Source organism: Rutilus rutilus (assembly GCF_951802725.1).
Source record: "Rutilus rutilus genome assembly, chromosome: 18".
NCBI lineage: Eukaryota > Metazoa > Chordata > Actinopteri > Cypriniformes > Leuciscidae > Rutilus > Rutilus rutilus.
This window is the reverse complement of record NC_140231.1, coordinates 25,206,021-25,227,559: the sequence shown is the minus strand read 5'-3', so window position 1 is coordinate 25,227,559 and position 21,539 is coordinate 25,206,021. Positions and strand designations below refer to the sequence as shown.

At 37.9% G+C, this 21,539-nt stretch overlaps 1 protein-coding gene across 2 annotated transcripts in view; it reads right to left on the bottom strand.

Moving 5' to 3' along the window:
- Nucleotides 1-11,200, bottom strand: part of nsmfa (NMDA receptor synaptonuclear signaling and neuronal migration factor a) — a 44,497-nt gene extending 33,297 nt beyond the window's left edge. For both annotated transcript variants that reach the window (XM_084386588.1, XM_084386589.1), the window contains exon 1: nucleotides 10,882-11,200. In XM_084386588.1, coding sequence (XP_084242714.1) covers nucleotides 10,882-10,952 — 71 coding nt within the window. In that variant the 5' untranslated portion in view covers nucleotides 10,953-11,200. The remainder of the gene's footprint in view (nucleotides 1-10,881) is intronic.
- Nucleotides 11,201-21,539: the final 10,339 nt, after the last annotated feature.

The window sequence follows — 21,539 nt, the reverse complement described above, 5'->3', positions numbered from 1 at the left end:
ATCTGAAATTTTCTTCTAAAATTATCATTTTTATCAAGCTCGTATATTTAAGTTCAGTAATTTCACTTAAAAGCCAATGAAAATTACCTATTAATTGTCATTTAAGTGAAATTACTGAACTTAAATATACGAGATTGATAAAAATGATCATTCTAGAAGAAAATTTCAGATGGCACTTAGAGGCTTTTGCATCTGAACTGAATATGTATTTTATATATTTATACTCTTTATTATATAATTATATACTCTTATATATATATATATATAGTGTATAAATTAAAATAACATTAAAATAAAATGCAAGGTAATTATCCATATGCTCAGGCACACAAAACTTTAACACTGCTTCTTTTTTTTTCTGTTAGGTCTTTGATTAACATCAGCTTGACGTCCCAAGCTGGGGGAATTATCATATTAATAAAATATCAGAAGAAATACAGGAAGATAAGGAAGGAAGGAAAGGGAGCAAAAGAGAGTGAGGGGTAGAAAATGGGTAATGGGTAAAGTGAGAAAGAAAAAAAAAAGAAAAAGAGAGGAGCCACTAAGTGAGGATGAAATAATAAAAGGAAGTCAGCATGCTTCAAGAGACATGTGACTGAACAAAAATGAAGGTGAGCAAGAAGAGGAAAAACTACAGCATGTAAATGTGTGTGTGTTTTCAGGCTGGAGTGTGGGAATGCATCATGTGAGTCCAAGGGATTGGAGAGACAAGGTAGGTAAAAAAAAAAAAAAAAAGATCTGAGAGAAACATTAAAAATGAAAGCGTATGAAATGCGGTCAGAGAGATGCAGGGAACTGGTGGAATTCATTTAGTCATTTCCAGTGCCAGAAACACAATCATTCTTTTAACCAATTAAAGACATTGTAAAGACATTAACATTACATTTCTATTTCAATCTATTTATCAAATGATTATTAAATAAATGTATCACGGTTTCCACAAAAATATTACACAGCACAATTCTTCAGCACCAAATCAGCATATTATTAGAATGATTTCTGAAGGGTCATGTGACACTGAAGACTGGAGTAATGATGCTGAAAATTCAGTTTTGACATCACAGGAATAAATGACATTTGAAAATATACTGAAATAGAAAACAGATATTTTAAATTGTAAATAAATTGAAATTTAACTGTATTTTTGATCAGATAAATACAGTCTAAAAGTGCATTAGAAGCATTACATACATACATATATATATATACAGTACCAGTCAAAAGTTTGGAAACACTACTATTTTTAATGCTTTTGAAAGAAGTCTCTTATGCTCATCAAGCCTGCAGTTAAAAAAAAAAAAATGGTTCTCTTTTTTAATATACTTTAAAATGTAATTTATTTTTGTGATGCAAAGCTGAATTTTCATCAGCAAGTACTCCAGTCTTTGGTGTCTTATGATCCTTCAGAAATCATTCTAATATGCTGATTTATGATCAATGTTGGAAACAGTTGTGCTGCTTAATATTTTTTTATAACCTGAGATACTTTTTTCAGGATTATTTGATGAATAAAAAGTTAAAAAGAACTGTATTTATTTAGAATATAAATCTTTTGTAACAATATACACTACCGTTCAAAAGTTTGGGAACAATAATTTATTTAAAGATTAAAAGAAATTAGTACTTTAATTCAACAAGAATGTGTTAAATTGATAAAAGGTGATGGTAACGATTTATATTGTTAGAAATTTTTTTATTTTGAATAAATGCTGTTTTTATGAATAAATGCTGTTAACGTTTTACTCATCAATGAATCCTGAAAAAAGTATTCCAAAAAAATATATTAAACAGCACAACTGTTTCCATCATTGATAATAACTGAGTATCAAATCAGCATATTAGAATGATTTCTGAAGGATCATAAGACACCAAAGACTGGAGTACTTGCTGATGAAAATTCAGCTTTGCATCACAAAAATAAATTACATTTTAAAGTATATTAAAAAAGAGAACCATTATTTTAAATTGTAATAATATTTCATTACTGTTTTTTTTTTTGTTTTTTTTTTTTTAACTGCAGGCTTGATGAGCATAAGAGACTTCTTGCAAAAGCATTAAAAATAGTAGTGTTTCCAAACTTTTGACTGGTACTGTATATATATATATATATATATATATATATATATATATATATATATATATATAAAAAAATCTTACCAACCCAAAACTTTTGAACAGTATTGTACGGTATTTTTCTTAGAAAATACATCACTTACTCACTGTTATGTCATTCCAAACCTGTTTTTGTCTATAAAATAAAAGTCACTGAGGGTTCAAAATAACACTTAACCTTAAGTACTTTCATTCTATCCAAAAAGGAAAGCAAGTCATAAGGTTTGGTAAAAAAAAAGGATCATCTAGAGCACTGCTCTTTCTTTCTCTTTGCTTTCAGCAGTGTTACTCTACAAAAGCAGCACATAAAAGCATGGACACAGTAGGAGAGAATGAAACCCATGACACAGTACTCATACATTTCCACACATTCACACACACAGCAGGCATTTATGCATGAAACATGCACACACTAGAAAATGCACACTCTCAAACACAAATGGTGTTAAATGCCATAAATGCCATGTGATTAATTCTTAACAATGCTGCATTTTTTTATTTACACAAAATGCAACATAATTTAAATTAATCACATGGCATTTACGGCATTTAACATCAGTTGTTTAGAACTGAGTGTGTGTGAGCAAATATGCCAGGTTTCAAATCGTCCACGTCAACCAACTACCATTGATATGAAAGCTAACAGATAGTTTTCTCTAGGTATTATATTATAATTAAATTTGAAATGATTTAGGTAAACTGATTGTGTAGACTGCAACATCTTTTTAAGACACTTCTCCAAGGCAAATACTTCACTGGCATTTTTCCCAGAGAAAATCTGTATGCATTTAATTCAGGCAGGTCCTTGAGAACTAGTATAAAGTAAGTGGATAACATGCATTTAATATGAGCCTGGGGACGAGCAAACAATCAAGCATTGCTGATACCTCTGACTTGTTTCTTTGACACATGTTCCTCTGTTATATCCGGAGCTAGTAAAAACATCAGCACAGCTAATGGCATGTTCTTGTAGTGCATGTTTGCACTGCATATGGGACCTGCGCTTCAGCACAGACCACAGATTAAAATGTCACCCTCCTCCCTCTTCCACAGTTTGAGAGCCAGGCTTAATGATGCCTGGAACCCTCCTTCGCCCAGAGCGCACCCTCTCTTCAACTCTCTCTCTACCATAACAGCAGAGACAACAATGTCAAAGGCGTAATCGCAGTGTCAGAGTCATCCTGAGATCTGCATTATCTCAAACGGTCAGACTAATTACAGGACACAGTCTCATCTCCGCTACCAGATAATAAATAGAGCAGGAAGTGAAGGGGGGGAGATGAAGCATCCAACTGACTTCAAGTAGCCTACATAAGAAGTGGAGTCTCCTCCTCACAAAGATGTACAATTAATGATGTTACAACTGCAAGACAGACGATTTAATGGTTTTGCATAGTAGGAGGTACAGTATTATCAAGGATTTGTTCTTCTGACATTTGGATTAAATTGGATTATTTAAGTTTTACCAACTGAAAAAAGGGATAGTTCAACCAGAAACAACAACAACAAAAATCTGTCATTGTTTACTCACCCTCTTGTCGTTCCAAATCCGTACGCTGTTATTTTTTCAGCACGCACATTACTCCGACCTGCAGATACCCACACTTGGAAATTTTGAGGGATCTTAATGCAGGGTTTTTTTGCTGCACATTTTTTGTGAATAATTGGTTAAATTTGAATCTGTTTCTCACAGAAAAACCATCCTCAGAATTTGTCCTCTGCATTTGAACCCATCCAACTTGCACATACATTAGCAGTAGTGAGTAGTGAGCACACACACACACACTGCAAACTGTGGACACACACACACCCTGAGCAGTGGGCAGCCATTCACTGCGGCGCCCGGGGAGCAATTGGGGGTTAGGTGTCTTGCTTAAGGGGACCTCAGTCATGGGTATTAAGGGTGGAAAAGAGAGCTGTTCATTGACTCTCCAAACTACATTTTCCTGCCGTTATTGAGAATTGAACCCACAAGTCTCACTCTCTAACCATTAGGCCACAACTGCCCCCAGAGCTGTTTTCAACACTGATAATAATAATATTAAAAATGTTTCTTGAGCAGCAAATCAGTATATTTGAATGATTTCTTGATTAGGATGATCATGTTTCACTAAAGACTGGAGTAATGGCTGCTGGAAATTCAGCTTTGCCAGGAATAAAGTACTTTAAAATTATATAGAAATACTGTTTTACTGTATTTTAGATCAAATAAATGCAGTCTTTGTGAGTTTAAGAGACTTAATGTTACATTAATGTTACGTTAATGTTACAATTCAATGAAAAGAATAATTATTTTATACAATATACAAACACACACAAAAATAATTCCCATTTACAAAGCTGTCAGAAATCAACAATAGCTAACCTTCCATTCCATCCACCAGGATATCGCATAAAAAACGCTGGGTGGAAATGCCAAGATGTGCATAAATTCTGATGAAAAATGCGCAAGTCATTTATCAAGTAGGATAAAAGAGCCACAGTCTCTTCCCTGATTGCAACTTCCTTTTTTATTACTGATATTTTGTGGCAGTTTCCCAGGAATTGAACATTTTGTCCTCTTGAACACATGGGAGGGAAAGGCTGCTTTATTCGCAAAGGTTTTATGCGACATTCCGATTTTGTGCATAAATTAAATTTGCAACTTTGGATGGAAACGTAGCTAATGATAAGGTAGGGAGATAAACACTGCTGATAAGCAGCCAAGTGGATTTGGTTATTGACCAATGCTAATAATATCAAATCTGACAAATACTGTCTTATATATTGGTCAGTTGTTAATATGAACTACTACCAAACTTTGTTTTTGGAACTTGACTGTCATATGAAAAATGTGGACCCAATGTGTCATGTGGCCAGTGCCACACACAAAAAAAAACCCAAAGCTATATATGAAAATCTTCATAAATTCCCTGCTTTGATATTTAATATGAATATACAAGCTATTTTTAATATGCTGAAAGGAGGGTGACAACAGGGTTATGGATTTAGATCTTTGCTGGGAAACTATAAGCGTCTGAAATGCCAGCATTCTGCAGATTTATCCGGGGCCCAAAGATCAATGAGTCAGATCTCATCAGCCTGCAGTGTGCTGGATCAAAACACACTGAAAAAGAGTTCCCACTCGATGTCTCAGACTAGGCTTAAAGAAAGGCAGACTCTCTTCAGATACTGCAGGCATGAGAGAATATCTGGGATGCTTCCTTAAAAGGTCCCACATAGGTCAATGATTTTCTGTGTCTGTTTTAAGTGCCACAGAGATTATGTTGCACTGGACTTATGCAGTATTGCCTCTTTTTGCTTCTTAGATGTTTTGTTGGAAAATGAGATGAAAATACAGATGTAAAATGTTTTTTGCAGTGTAATAACTTAACCCTTAAATGCATGAATGTTTTGCAAATCATTTAAACATATTCGGGTCTTTATCTAACATGGATGGATCTCTACCTGTCGTGATCATTTTTTTTCCTGATATTAGAGTAACAATTGCAGAAGAATAAAATAAAGCATATTTTGTTACCTTTTGGAGCTTGTAAGGGTTCAGTTTGAGCAGATGTTTTTTACTATCAGCATATACATTCAGCATCTGGCTCATATTCACAATCTCATTTATCATATAATTTTCAACATCTTCAAAATCAATATTTTGATCGCTGACAGCTGAGCGGAGCCACTTCAAGTTTTGCTGATGATACTTCCTATTCTTTTGTTTTCTGCCTGCAGTAACTATGAGTGAAACGTCACTTCATCATTGTGTATCAGACATTCCCACATTGTGGAATAAAGGTGAATTGCACTTATTCAGTCATCGAAGATTCAATTATTACACTGAAAAATATATCTGTATATTTTATATCTGTATATGTATATTATATCTGTATAAAAATATATATATTAAAATATATAATTACACTGTTACACACCTCAGGTCGTTAGCAACCCTATTCAATATTTACGGCAGGTGAAAACAGGCTTTCATTTATAATTTTATAGTTTTTTTTAGTGAAATTAGTGAAATTATTGAGGAATACTAAGAAGGCTGATGTCTAACTTTAAAAAAATGAATGAGGAGAAGGGTAGTGAATGACTTCACGGGTCACTAAAGACCAGAGGTATGCGTTTAAGGGTTAAGGCCAATTCACTCCACACCGCCAGACGCGGACAATCACCAGATTACATTATGTCACTTCTCAGACATTCCACGACCCGACAAGCGCCGATTCAACGTGTTCAATCGGTGAAAACTAGCTCCGGCAGACGCCGACAGGGGTAACACATTAATCTGATGAAAACCCCATGAAGTGTCAGTTGCCGTCTGTCGGTGCGGTCTGTGATGTGAATAGGCTTTTACAATTTGGAGGTTTTAAAAGTTTTCACACCACAGTTTAGTTTGGCAATGATTTTAAGACACGTCTTACTGCTTATTCCTCAATGACATTCTCATCTAATTCTGCTAACCCTATTTTCCATCTTCATCGTTATGGTTTCACACTACAAACAGCAAAGACATAACAACTGGATCTCTTTATGTAGTGGAACATTTAAGGTACGTGTCGACAAAAGACTCTAAAGATTCACAAAATAGAAATCTGCATGTATTTGTCTATATGAGACGGCGTGATAGCATAGCCAGTGAGTCAGCTCATGAATCAGAGTAAATAAATCATACAAACACTGTACAGACCAGGCTCTCCATGCTGACCCACTGGCCCTGAAAGCATTCAGCCCAAAAATGACTCAGGCAAACTGTAATAAAAAAGAACAAAAATGAAAAAGACCAACAGGAAGAGCCCATTGCATAAGCCATATGAAGTGATTCTAGGTAGAATTTATTTTTTTATTGCTACACTACACAACTAGGGGCCATTAGTTTGAACCTGAGAATGCAACTATAAACGCACGACATGGCCAAGCTGAGAAGAATTTAAGTGTAGTGCAGGATACTTCCTTTTCTTTAGCGTGTCAGAGTGGGCAGGGGGACTACTGATCCTGCGTGTATTCACAGAACATGGACCACCTACAGATTTTGGTTTTGAACAGCACAGTGGTCATCAGGCACGGCGCCAGGATTCCAGTTTTGGATGGGCCAGACCAATTGTGGGTGGGCCTTAAATTAAAAACGTTATCAAATCACTGTTTAACCTAATAAAAATGCCTGTCTGATATACTGTTATATTATCTGTGCTTACATAATAGAGATTTTAATAGCTTGATGTTCTTTAAATATTTTGTTGCATTTTAAAAAGTTTCGGTGCATAGGACGGACCTATCCACGATCGCCCTCCTTGGTTCTGACCAAAGAAGAGCGCTTTGGAATCAATCATGCCTGGCTGTGCTTTAGCGCATCTTTCTATAGACCTAAGGCCTATAGACTGTAAAAGTGGTCAGGAATCTAATATTTCCCCAAAACATAGTTTAGTTCTGCTCGTATAACATGAAGGCGAATATTTCACAATTCTGTTTAATTGTTTTAAGTTTTCAACAATGCAGATCAACAACACTGCCCGACAGTTTCAATCAAATCCGGTCATAAATGGCAATAGACCTGTTTGACGATTTCATACAACATTAATTTCTTTCGATTTCATTAACAACAGACTGAGCTTGGCTTATTATACAGAGAAGATGCATTAAAATGAAGCCTATAGGCTACTACGAGATAATAACTAATAGAATAGGCTACCGCCAATTCACGGTCGTCCACGAAGATTAACAACTACATCCGATCCCGAACCTCATTGTCTGCTGAACTTTCGCAGAAACATCAAAATAGACATTTTTTAAATTGTTTTGAAAACTCGATTGGTGCTAGGTGACGTCACCTCGCCCCACAGGATCCACAACGAGCCGTAATTAGAGCTTGATTAAATAAATTCTTCGTTTATAGGGAGGACGTCTTAAGCTATGAAACTTTGAAAACTAAACATTTAAGACTATTTTAGCACAAATTATGAGCTTATTTGCTGAATTTTAATAATTCTTGACAAAATTTAAATATATTAAAAGTTTATTTTATTTTTGAAGAAAAGTTTTGGGTGGGCCTGTTGAAAAGTGGGTGGTCCTAGGCCCGTCAGGCCCATAACCAGGCCCACAGTGCCTGGTGGTCATGATCCAGTGTCTGGAGAAAGAGCAGATTACCAGAGACTGCCTTCACGTAGTCCAATAGATGTTCAATAGTAAGTCAGCACAAAGCGTGTGTGTTGTTCCAATCTGTGTTGAAAATGACTAGCTTATGACATAAAAGCCATTTCTCTGTCAGGCGTCTAATCATAAAGTGACAGGGTTTTAAATTTGGCTTCGGCTGATAATTACTCTATAGCACAACACCTCTTTCTTTGCTCAAAATCACTATAATTTACAGCCTATAATAACACAACTGCCCCAGGCCAATGACTAATTCCTTCGCAAATGTGCGGTTTCTTCCTGCAGGGCACAGGTTCTACGTCTGAAGTCTGAATGCTTTCTGATTACTATTTCATTTCATTCAAGGCAGTTTTATGGCCCCTTTATTTAGCTAGAGACAAACCTTAGAGCAGTGGCTCTCAATTTTTTTTTGGACTCCAAGACCCTCTATTGACAGACAACATTTGAAGACCATTTTGAAAAACATTTTTATTACATGACTTTTTTAGTTTGTAATTACCGTCCAAGATCATGAGAACCGCGGTTCGTAAATAAAAATGGCCGCTGTTAAGGGAACTATTAAAATAAGAAATTTGATTTCAAGTTACACCTTGATTGTTAGCTGTTTTAGCTAATTTTAAAGCATGTTTTAAACCTTTTGCCTTATTTAAAATGATTTGAAGCCACCTTGCGGCCTCCGTAGAAGTGTGCTGAGGCCCCCTAGTGGTTCCCGGTCCCCTGGTTGAGAAACACTGCCTTACAGCTAATCACCTAGAGACTTTCACCAATTAATTGATCATAATTAATCATAATTAATCAAAAAAGGTTCATATTTTCAGCATTCAGTAGATTACATTTATATTGTTTATATAGGATTACTCATTCTATTCATGCCATTAACATGTTGTGTCTGCTTAGAATGCTGTCTACCGTTCTCTGTTACATCGGTCATTTCTACTAAGCATTCAAAGCCGTTTGCACAAATATACCTGCCCTGCATACTGAACAGCCACTCGTTCAGGCTTATGACACACACACACACTTAAACGCACTGAGGTAAAGGAATGCCATCCCATTCACCACCTCAATCCATGCCTGAATGCTGTATGTCTACGGCAGGATTTAGCCGACAAGGTCATTTCAATGTCATCTATCTACAAGGAATGACAGTGCCATTGTTTATCTGTTCAAATGCAACAACCAATCCATTCTGCATGTGAACATTAAGAATGTAATGACTCACAGCATCCCTGAGGAACCAGGCCCAGACGAGAAGGTGAACCACCTGCCATCTTGTGAATTATGACAGACGTGATACACATGAGAGCTAAACACACACTAGTTTATGTAAGAATGGGTCTATAGGCAAGACTAGAGGTCAATAAGTGGTTTTCATGAATAATAGTGAAAAGGTGCTGCTAAGCTGTCTTAAAATAACATGTTGATTTAATGCTTGTGGTGACTATATCATTCTCTAGGTTACAATGCTGCAAGTCGGTTTTCCTATGACAATATAATTCACTGTGACACAGAAACACCAGGCGCAGCACGAGTCAGTCACGGATAATTGACAGATAGAGTCAGTCTTGTGCCTACTTGCCTGTTGCAACCGGTGAAGGACGCTGTCAATGCTTTGATCTACAGTTGGGACAGGCGAGAAGATTACTTTAATAGGCTGCAGCCCTGCAAGAAAATCCATCTTAAACTGAAAGCTGGTCCAACAGCATGGGCTAGACCATCTTAGACCAGCAACAAAACAGCTTAAGGCAGTCAAGCAGACTTTTGGAATAAAATGGAAGTTTAAAATGGATTTTGCAACAGCATTCTCACATCTATGCATATTATTAGAGTTCATTTAAAAAAAAAAAAAAGTTGTTTTCTACACTCAAGAGTAAATAATAAAATGAATTACTGAATAAATATATGAATTAAGTTGTGGGACCCTTTATTTAAAGGGATAGCTCACCCAAAATTCTAAATTCTGTTTTTTCAAAACCTGTATGATTTTTTCTTTAGTCTTGGTAACTGAATATGTCAAGGATGCAAAAGCACCATAATAGTATCACCAAACACAAACAAAATTATTATACACTATACATTTTTACAAAGATGTAGACTTTAGAGCCATAAAAGTAGGAATGATTCAATGGAAAGATTCAACACAAACGAATCTTTCATGAATTCTTCTATGCTCTAGAAGACTTTTATTATTCTTTTATGAACATATGATTTTTTTATGAGGCTAGACATATTCAGTCACCAGCCTTTGCATTTAAAGACATACTTCAGATGTTTTCCCCCTGTGAAATATGGTCATACGATACGGGTCTGGAACAACATGAGGGAAAGTAAATAAAGACAGAAACGTCATTTTGGGTGAATTAGCCTACCATTCAATGTTCACATGATATGGTAACATTAACAAATACACTCGTATTCATGACATCTATCTTCAAAATGACCCGTCTGCTCAAACAAATATCACGGCTGACCTTTCTTTTCGCACATGAATGAGAATCCAGATCCCCGTTTTGTAAGTTCAGTGGCAGTGCGCGCAGAGCTCTGAATACACACGTACGAATGCAGAGCTGATGGGCTTCATGCAGTGCATGACCCAAAACGAGTTGACAAAAAGCAGACACTCACCTAACTTTGGCTGCCACCGAAGAAATCGCATCATTTCTCAGATTCTTCCTTTTGGACGCTGCAGTTCCCATGCTGGCATGGAAACAACGCTTGCAAGAAAACAGCACATTCCAGATGTCAAAGCATTGAAGAAAACGCGTGGAAAACGGGATGGAACAGGTTGCTTTAAGAATGCGGATCCTTTGGCGGTCACATAAAGGACTGTTTATATCATAACGCAAAATTTGAAGATGATGCGGGACAGAGGATGCTGCCGTCTCCTCTTGCTGGGGTCAACTAGTTAAAGAAAAAACACACGCACGAGCACGTCCCTCCCCTCCTCTCTCTCTCTCTCCCTCTCCTCATTGAAATGAGAAAGACACGATGGCTTGAAGAGTGTTTATGGTAGTGTGTGAGGGTCCAGGCAGGAAACCCAGTGGGACCATATATGGAGCGACCACTCCTCCAATTCCACCCACTCGTCCAGCGCTAAATGCCAGGTACAGAATGAGCTGGAATACCGCACTTCTCATATAATGTTACCTGAATCATAACACTTTAGGGCATTGCTGTATAAATAATGGTGCAATTCTTAGTGTGCGTAATCTATATCTATGGAATATTTAAATGCCCGTCCATATCTATCTATCTATCTATCTATCTATCTATCTATCTATCTATCTATCTATCTATCTATCTATCTATCTATCTATCTATCTAGTCTGTCCGTTACGTCCATATCTATCTATCAAATATTCCTCTGTCCATCCATATCTATCTATGTACTATTTCTATCTGTGCATCCATATCCATCCATCCATCTATATGTTTGTCAGACAACCTAAAAATGCTTCATGTGCTAGCATCTAAATTTTGTATATATAAAAAAATCGTATTCAATATTATTGTATTAGGTTACACAAATCAGGTAGAAATAGATAATTGATTATCCAATTTAAAAAAAAACTTTTGCATGTATATGCATACCTTATAATGGTTTCAGACATTATGAATGTGACTGTAGCGCCATGCACACTCACACAGGCACATGCACAGACAGGTCTGGAGTGCAGCATTGTGTCCTTGCTCCACAGTAGCATGCTGCTGTAGCCTCACTGTAACAGACAACAAACAAATCATCCCTCTGCTGTAGGATGGCTGCACAAGCAACACGGGCTTTAGTGTAGCAGCATCAGTAGAATGAAGATCCAAACTAAATATGCATTAGTGACACTACTGTATGAACTCGGCCAAGTCATCTGAAGAGGTCACAAAACCTGATTCTTCTTTGTTTCATGTTTCTGTCCTAGGTAAACACATGGGGTATCTATCTGTGTCATACAGGGAAAGAAACAGAAGTCAGATGGATTTAAGAACAATATATTACAGAGCTTCTGGGTTTTTCCCGTGACCAATGCCGTTTTTTAAAGCAAATAATCCGTAGCTCTGGGCTGCGAGTGTGCGTGGTGGGACTGCCGATGAAGGGAGGAAAAGCAGAAATGAAATTGACAAAATGCCCTTTCTTTAACACAGCACCAAGAAGTGCAGCACTGTGTACAACATGTTCTGGCGATAAAGCCGATAGAATTTGTTAATTATCCCCACACAGACGGCACTGGAAGTTCACATCATGCACAGCTAAGCGTTACAGATTAATTATTTAGAAAATGTTTTAAGAACAATTCCCCACCTCTGCATAATAGACTTATTTTCCAACTAAATGAAACACATTGGCAACCTTGTGAACGCTGAAGTTATGGCAAGAAATGTCCTCTGAGAAGACAAATGTTAAATGAAGTGTAAAAAAAAAACACTCAGCACCTGATGCTCGCACACAAATGAGCTCGACATTGCATTTGCGCTTTTGTGTCTTATTCTTTTAGATGATGATGATGATTAAGAGGGAATGGTGAAACATTATGTTCCTCCGGACAGGATGCCCTCATCCGTTTGAACTCTGGACAAAGTCTCTATTTTTCTCTCGCACACACACCTGGATCATTTCTGGAGGGGGGCACTGCTGTTCCCATCACTCACTGTGTGTTCCAACACAAATAACCTAACAAGGTCAGCCAAAACACTCACATTCCATTACTCCACTGGCTCATTGCGTGCCAGAGCTCCTGCAACACATTTGTGTTTTGACAGTCGCTAATAATGGCATGTGAAATCTCATAAACTCCCACTGACACAAGCAAGAAGAGCCATCCTTAAAACTCATTATGATAATTGCAACAGGGAGACCCTTAATCTTTGCCACTTAACATAATTTGAAACTTAATTTGAATAATGCAATAATTGGTAATCATGTATAGGTACACCAGGCAAGTGTGTAATTCTGATTATCATAGCGTTTCAGCAAATGTCCTAGAGAAATAAGTACATATCTGATGGAATTATACATTATTTCCACATAGTACACAACTTTCGTTGTTTAAAGTCGTTTAAAGAATTTTAATGTAAAACTGACACATGTAACACAAAACACAAATATTTACACTATTATCCCATAGAAAATGACATCCTGCATTGGTTTCACAGTAAAAGTCTGCATGCATTATTGCACCCTAAATAAATATTCAAAGGTTTAATACAATGTGTCAATTACAACAAAAATTTATTTTCACTTTATTTCACTCAGATGTACTGCCACTTTATTTTCTCTCCTTTTCTATGGCCAAATATGCACACTTTAATTTCCGTTTCAGTAAAGACAGAAGATGTCAACAATATGCGTGTTAATATTACTTTAATTTGAAAAAATGGCTTACTAACCTTTCCTGTGTAAAGCTTCATCTAATTTTACATCTTCGTTTGCCATGACAATGTAATTCCTAAAACAACCTTAACAATTACAGCTTTATAGCTAAAATAATATACAAGTTTTGACAAAAGAATCAATGTTTATTTATAACATTATAACAATCTCCCAAAAGTTGCCCCATTTACTTTTATGGTAAGTGCTTGATCTTAAACTTCATTTTTAAGAAAACAGGGAAAGAGTCAAAATTATTTTTGTGGTAATCAACATTATACCACATTATGGGCTTAACTTCAGCTTAACAACCTGCTAAATGAACAAATGTAAATGTGAGAGACTACATTTAGGCCCTATCCCAAATGGCACACTTCATATGCACTTACGGTCTAGTGGACTAAGGATTCAGAAGGGTGCTCTTGATGCCCCCTTTGCGGTTGATGTGCGCACTTTTGCCGAGCCTGCACTGAAGCGACCCGACAGTCAAAGCGGCATTACGTCACAAAAGTGCTGACTTGTAAGAAGACCACGAGTGTTTAGGGTGCTATTTGGGACAGGGCCTTACAAATTGGGTCTGCAGTAGTATGGGGAGAGACAATGAAACACTGATAAGTCTGGGTAGCAATGTAGGTCAGCTAACATTGCCTTAGATTCAACATTACTCCTAGCCCTGCCAGTAATGAAAAGGTAATGATGCAGAAGATTTTTTTTTAAACAAATCCTTTTACTGTAAAGTAAGTGATTATTTCGAGACAGGAAAAGTCACACATGCTGTATCATCCTCCAGATGACACCACTGTGAGGAGGCAGCGGCGTTGATTTATTTAGAAACCCTGGATGTACACACCATTAAACAGATAATTACAGCGCAGACCCCCCCGGATACCTTTTGAGTCATACGCACACACCCCCAGACTCTCCACCTCTCCTCTGAAACCTGTCACTACAGACCATCTTTAGTCACAAGGGATGACGAAAACGGAAGGACCACAAATTTTAATGGATCATTACAACACGCTTGTTATTTATGGTTTAGTGCTGTTTGCTTGCAGTTATTTATAACCCTATTAAAAGTATTGGTTGACCCCAAAATAAAACTGTCGTCACTAACTGCTGTTCCTACCCTGTACTATTTTCTGTCGTCCTTGAAACACAAAGGTTAGGCAGAATGTCAAAGCTGCTTTTGTCCATTCAGTTAAAAACTGAATGATGATCACCGCATGAATAAGTTTCCGCCACAGAATAAAAAATAAAAAATACTTTTTTCTTGTAATTGCGAGTAATAGATTTGTGGGATATAAACTCTATAACTACAAAAATTGTAATATAAATAAATATAAACGATAAAAACTGATGCACTTCTTGATCAAGAGGTTTCTATGAATTTAAGGTCTGGACTCAGAAGTGCCAATTCATGTGTGGGAATGATTCTTCATGCTCCCTCCCAACCGTTCTTTCACAATTTGAGCCTGATGAATCTTGACATTGTCATCCTGGAATATGGCCATGATTTGTTATCCTACATGGTTGTTTAAGAAATGAAAAGCTACACACTCCATCAATTAGGGTTAGAAGAACTGTTGCCAAACATATAACATGCTAGAAACATTATAATCACTGCAATAATGATCCAATCATAGAGTCTTTAAATATCTTTAATCATTTAAATCCAGACCTTTTTTTTTTTTCTGGCCCGACAGTGTATATATGCTTATATTGAAAAAGCAACCAAAGCTGTATCTACAGATATATATTTTCACTTGATAAATATCAAGACTTGAGGATAGGCTCTTTTAATAAACTAACAACCACCTAAAAATGGCCTAGGACAACGGCCAACCAGTACACCCTATCAACCACTTAATATGGTCAAGCAATCTCTTGCATTTTTCTAGAAAAATGTGAAAATACAAGATTTAAAATTGTTCTTTATTAAGCATAGTAATCAGGTGACCGTTTAGAAAACTTTACCATAACAACTCCATGCCCTTTTGCTAAGTAGTGAGCCATATGGAGAATGAAAACAAAGAACCTTCCAGACAGCAGTACAATGACTACTTCAGAGAAGGTCAAACGCTCACATTTACAAAACTCCACCAGGCTGATTCAGACTGACAAACGAACAAAAGTCAAATAACGTAAATGCTCACATACTCGCACACATACCCCAGCTACAACAGCCCCGTCTAGTCAATATCATTACGAATATTGCTACAGTTACGGGGATTTTTTTAATACAGGTCAGTTATGCTAAATGACCAAATTGCCACTGTCATTCTCCTTGGCCACAGAGGGCGAACATCACTTCTCTGTTGGCATGCCTTCTCTTTTCTTTCAGAACACACTTACAGTGGTCCCAAAAAGTATTTGAACACTTTAGCCAAACTTAAAATCTATGAACATAAAAAGTTTTTAGGGAAGTCAGTGTTACGTTAAACATAAGTCCTGTCAGGCTTAGGTCAAAGTTTAAAATGTTTACCTTAGGCATGAGAAGTGACAACAATGATCAATCCTGAAAACAAAATTGAAATCCAATCCACAATCTACAACAATACACAAACATGCCAAAATGTACCTCGTTTTTCATTTCCATGATTGGTTATAGTATCAGTACCCTGCAGTCAGATCCCACTACCCAGTACCAATTTATTTCAACACGAGTCCCTGTTTCAAATGGCACCCTCAGCCTTCATAGTACTCCTCCAAACCTAGACATTGTGGCAAGGACTGTTGGGTTACAGTTCGCTGTGAATTTTGAACTAATCTTGGATCAGCAAAAAGCAATGCATAAAATGACTACATTCTTGTGGACTAAGCAATGGCTACAAGACTGCAACCTTCATGACAACACACAACACTTTCCCTTAACAATGCTTTCTTCCTTTCAAAATGAATGTCTGTATTCTTCTTTTCAAAAGCAGGTAGACAGGGTACACCCCACACAGTTCTTACAATAACTATTCCCATCATTGCCAAACATGTCCAGTATTGTATGTGTTAATCTTCACAAGTGTCTGAGGCTCATGGCCTCTTCTGAACAACTCGAGCAATGTCATCAGTGCTGCAGCACCGGGACGGGCACCATTAGTGCTTGCCGGATTATCCTGCCAGAGAGAGGGAGCCCTCGCACCGTACGTGAGACTCATGCCTATCAGCTCCTTGTTTCACCTTGGCACATACTGCAGTACTGAGCACTATAGTAGGGTGACGAACAGTATCATGATTTGTGTGTTTGATTCACATGTGAATATTTGCACTGGCTGCTGCCTGTATCTCACCCTGACATGAGGCTCTGAGAGAATGATGCATGTTGCAGGGAGATTATTTCTTTACACTCTCTCACCCTTGCCTGCTGTTGGCTGCGACCACGTGGCCTGATTCCTACCACGGAGGGAGGGAAATGGGAAGGAACAGCTGGGAGGGAGAGAGGGAACAATAGAACAGAGGTGGATACATGAAAGTATGTAGGAGACAGATGGAGAGGGGTACAGGCAAGGTGTTTAATACTAATGTACATGTATTGTAATTGCATACAGTTTTATGAATTATGCATTCTCTGCTGTAATAATTATATATAAAAAGCCAGGTAATAATAATAGGACTAATGACTAATTGGCTCATCCTCAGAAGTCCACACACTCATGGTCCGACAGATAAATAGTGCATGCAAGGTGCACTACTTTAAGCACATCAGAGGAAGATCTAGTTGCTTGATTTGAGAGGTTTGGTCCATGGCATCAAATATTTGAAAGATTTTTAAACATTTTTGATATATAAATATCCTGGAACACAACCATATTCTGTTATGTCTGATTTGATAGTTACCCGGAGCTGAATCATGGAGCAAACCAGAGTGATTAGTGCCCTGGAGCCTTGGACTGCCTGAGGCCTCCAAAACCTCAGGGCACAGGAGATTTCCAAGACTTCCAAAATAAGGTGGATACCACATACACTTTCATGACCTCCAAAAATGTGTACCAAAGGGTCTTGTGGAACCATGATCTTGTCCTGGAAAAGAAGGAAAACTGTGATCGGTCAATGTAAATGTCAGTCAGATGGGTTATTTCTTGTTGAAGTGCATGGGTAAAATAAGTTGAATTGTGGACTACACATAAGGGTAAATATTACTACTCTAAGTTATACATCTTTTAGATGTAAGTAAGGTACAAAGTTGTCTTTTAAGTGTACTGCCCATAGTACCCCTAATGGTGAAAATGTAGACAAGGGTATCCTGTCCTACAGAGTTTACCTCTAAACTTAGACAATTGAATGTGCTATTCAAGGTCTTCAGAATTACGAGGCATGCAGAAAAAACTGACATACTTGCTCTAAAGCAGGGGTAGCCAACCCTGATCTTTGAGGGCTATCAACCCACAGAGTTTACATCGAGTCCTAATTAAATACTCCTGAACCAGATAATCAAGATCTTCATGATCACTTAAGAAGCGTTTTCGTCAATCGATCATGAGGGGACTGCTCCAAGAGGGCTACCATCCTGCAGAGTTTACATCCAGTCCTAGTTAAACACCTGAACCAGCTAATCAAGATTTAAGGATCACTTAAGCCGTTTTCACCTAGTATTAAGAAGCATTTTTGTCAATCCAATCACAAGAGGACGATGTAAAATACAGGTGTAAATGGAGTCTAAAATATTCTGAGCTTGTCCAATTTCAACCAATTCCAGAGGTAGTTGAAAACGCATTTGACTGGATTGCTTTCATTGTGTAGACACTCATGTGGTCATATGCGTTTGAACAACCACAAGAGATGGCCTACTCTCCGCCTACTGACCTTATATGTAAACATTATGGGAAGCGAGCTGATCAGATGGGATTTAAACTTCATCGGTTGAAGACCTACATTTGGTTTGAAGACGAAAAAAGTATCAAGCACAATGTTCTCTCAGTTCCTGATTTCGGAAATGTGGATCACACGCATCTGTTTGATCGACCAAATCGCATCTTAATACCAGGTGTAAACTGGGCCTTAGAAAATTCCAGGCAGGTGTGTTGGGGCAGATTGGAGCTAAACTCTGCAGGAAGTTGGTCCATCGAAAGCTGGATTGGACATCCCTGCACTAGAGTATGTCGATTATTTAGGCTGCCCTGAACTTTGACCTCTCTGTCCTTTAGAGTTCACTATGCCTTTCTAACTCATCTTCAGTCACTACGTCTGCCTCATATCTTGTTTTACAGTTCCCCATCAGAGCCCTGGAATGGGCTGGCACTCATTTGTCTAAATGTGACTTTGTGAGGTGAGGTAGGGCCGGGAGATGAGCATGCTGCCTCAGCCGAGCCCTGGGAATGAATGAAAGCCTGGCAGCTCTCCCGTATGCTGACAGATGAATTATTGAGCTCTGTTTACCAAAACAAGAAGCCTTGGGGTGCTCATTCAGGAGGAGACTGGGGGAAGGCAAAAAACATGCCTCAAAGCAAACAGCTGGATTCTTGCTTGTTATGCTTTTTCGCATATACAAAGGCCCCAGAAAATATCTGGACGCTTAAGACACCCTTAAAAATAAATTGCATTGCAAAATATATTGCATTACAAACCCCTAAAGTTTGACAAACATCTATGATGTGTCATTTTTGTAAATAAATGCTATTTGGTTGGATGCATCTTGTTATGTAATGCTGTGTGACGTTCATTTTAAAGGGCAACTTACATGTCCAAATGCTGTTTGGGGCCACTGTATGTGGGTATTGCAGATACTAACAAACACACCTACAGACATCTAGGTACAGTAAGTGAACGTCTCTCTAGTTTTCCTGCTCACACAAGGTTTTATGTACATAGAGCCAGCTGGGATCATAGTGTTCTTTTCATGTCCAGTTGTGTGGGTGTCTGTACTGTACGTGCAGAGGGGACTGTTCTCTTATTAAGAGCAGTACAGTAGGTTGTGTTTTATGTCCCATGCAGTCTACTGAGAAAGCAAACATTGTGCATCCATGGTGATGACCCGTATCCTTGTTAGGACACCAGAGCAGGAGGAGGGAAAAGATTCTGACAAAGGCCATGATAAACAAATTACATCTGACTTTATGACTCATCTCTCAGATAAAAGGGCAGAACTTACTCAACTACTACTTTCTTCATCCAGCCTCTCTGTTCTTTAACATGACTGTAAAATCAGAAGAGTGGTTTGCTAAATAACAATGCTATGCTTTTTACAATGCGGTGCGCAATTTACATGTAAAGTGGCAATAAATACTTGGACACTATCACCCCGCCACCCAATAGAACGAGGGAATGTATTCATTAATTTGTGGCCACAATAAATATATTTTTTTTGTATGCATGTCATGTGCAGTAATTTCTCATTTCTCTGTAATTTCTTGTGTGCACGTGTGATTTTTTGCACCCCGCGGCTGCCGTAGAACTACGCCGTAATTTTTTTGACGCTGCACTACGTGCAAACGCTGCATCGTAGCGCCAAAATAAAAAAGGAAAACAGTGTGTGAGAGGTTATTTTTGTTTCAGCGGAGCGCACATTTTTTTAAACTGAAGCTAATATAAAAAGAATGAAAGTTGTTGGTATTTTACTGCCATAGTGTTCCTTTTAGCCTGAAAGTGCAGTGATTTTTTCCAAAAAAGTAGATAGAGGTACGTTTTTCCAATGAGCATAGGTTGAATACATAGGGCCCTATTTTAACGATCTGAAACGCAAGCATCAAACGCGAAACACAACTTTGTGGCCGGATCTTGGCGCAAATCTAAAATGGGGTGGTCTGAAGTAGCTACATTACTCATAGGTGTGGTTTGAGCGTAACGTGAAATAAACCAATCAGAGCGTCATCTCACATTCCCTTTAAAAGCAGGCACGCTTGTTCCATGGCGGATGCTATTATAACGGTGGATTTGCCAGGAGCGGTCCACAGCCAAGGAGACCGACGTTCTCGTCAGGGAACAGACAGAGGACAGAGAAGTGACATTGTATGGGGATGGGAGAAACCCACCCCAATAAGCTTCGGTTAAACAGGCGTATAATAATTTGGCTAAATGTGTAAGCTAGATTTATGCCTATTTTTTCACATCTTCATGGACACCACAATGATTTCCCTCGTGTGGAATATTTTTCCTTGTAATTATGTATGGTTTGCAAAAATGTCAACTGCTGCGTCTGTGTGTAGATGAGAGAAGCAAAGTGTATGAGTGTTGTGCACACACTACATTATGGCCAAGCATTCGCCGTTCCGCCCTTAAAATAGCATCTGAACGCACCACTGAAAACGCACCACTGACTTTAGACTAGGTTTTTCCTGGTTTGTGGCGGAATTGTTTTCTGAAACTGCAAAATAGCACCAGGGAACGTTTGCGCCGGAACGCGTTGCCTCTTTTCGCTGAACCGCCCCCGGTATCGCAAGTTCATTCCCTAATTTACCGACGTGCGTCTGTGGAGGGAAAAGTCCGCTGTACATCGGGTGCAAATTCAAAATAGGAATGATACATGCATCGGTGTACAAAGTCAATTGCGCTGGGTGCAAGATAGCATCTAAAACAAGCAATTTCAAGTCACCCTCTCTCACTGTTCTTTAAAAAGACAGTGAAGTCAAAGGAGATCCTTTAGCCGCTTAACAGTTTGCTACATATAAGTTAGCATAGCATTCCTAGCTATATATATATATATATATATATATATAAACAGTATATATATATAGCTTCTGTGTATATGTGTGTATATATGAACACACATAAAAGAAAGCTGAAAACAAGGATTGTACAACCAACATCTTTTTCCCAAGTAGTCATTTAGCAGACGTTTTTTTCCAAAGCAAATTACAGTACTCCCAGTAGTACTCTTATGGCATTATAAATTATAGTAATTTTAAAGTACAGGAATAAATCCCTTAGATCAAATGCCTTGCTCAAGGACAGGGTGATTGTTGCTCTTATGGGAATCAAACACTTTGCAATTGTCAGC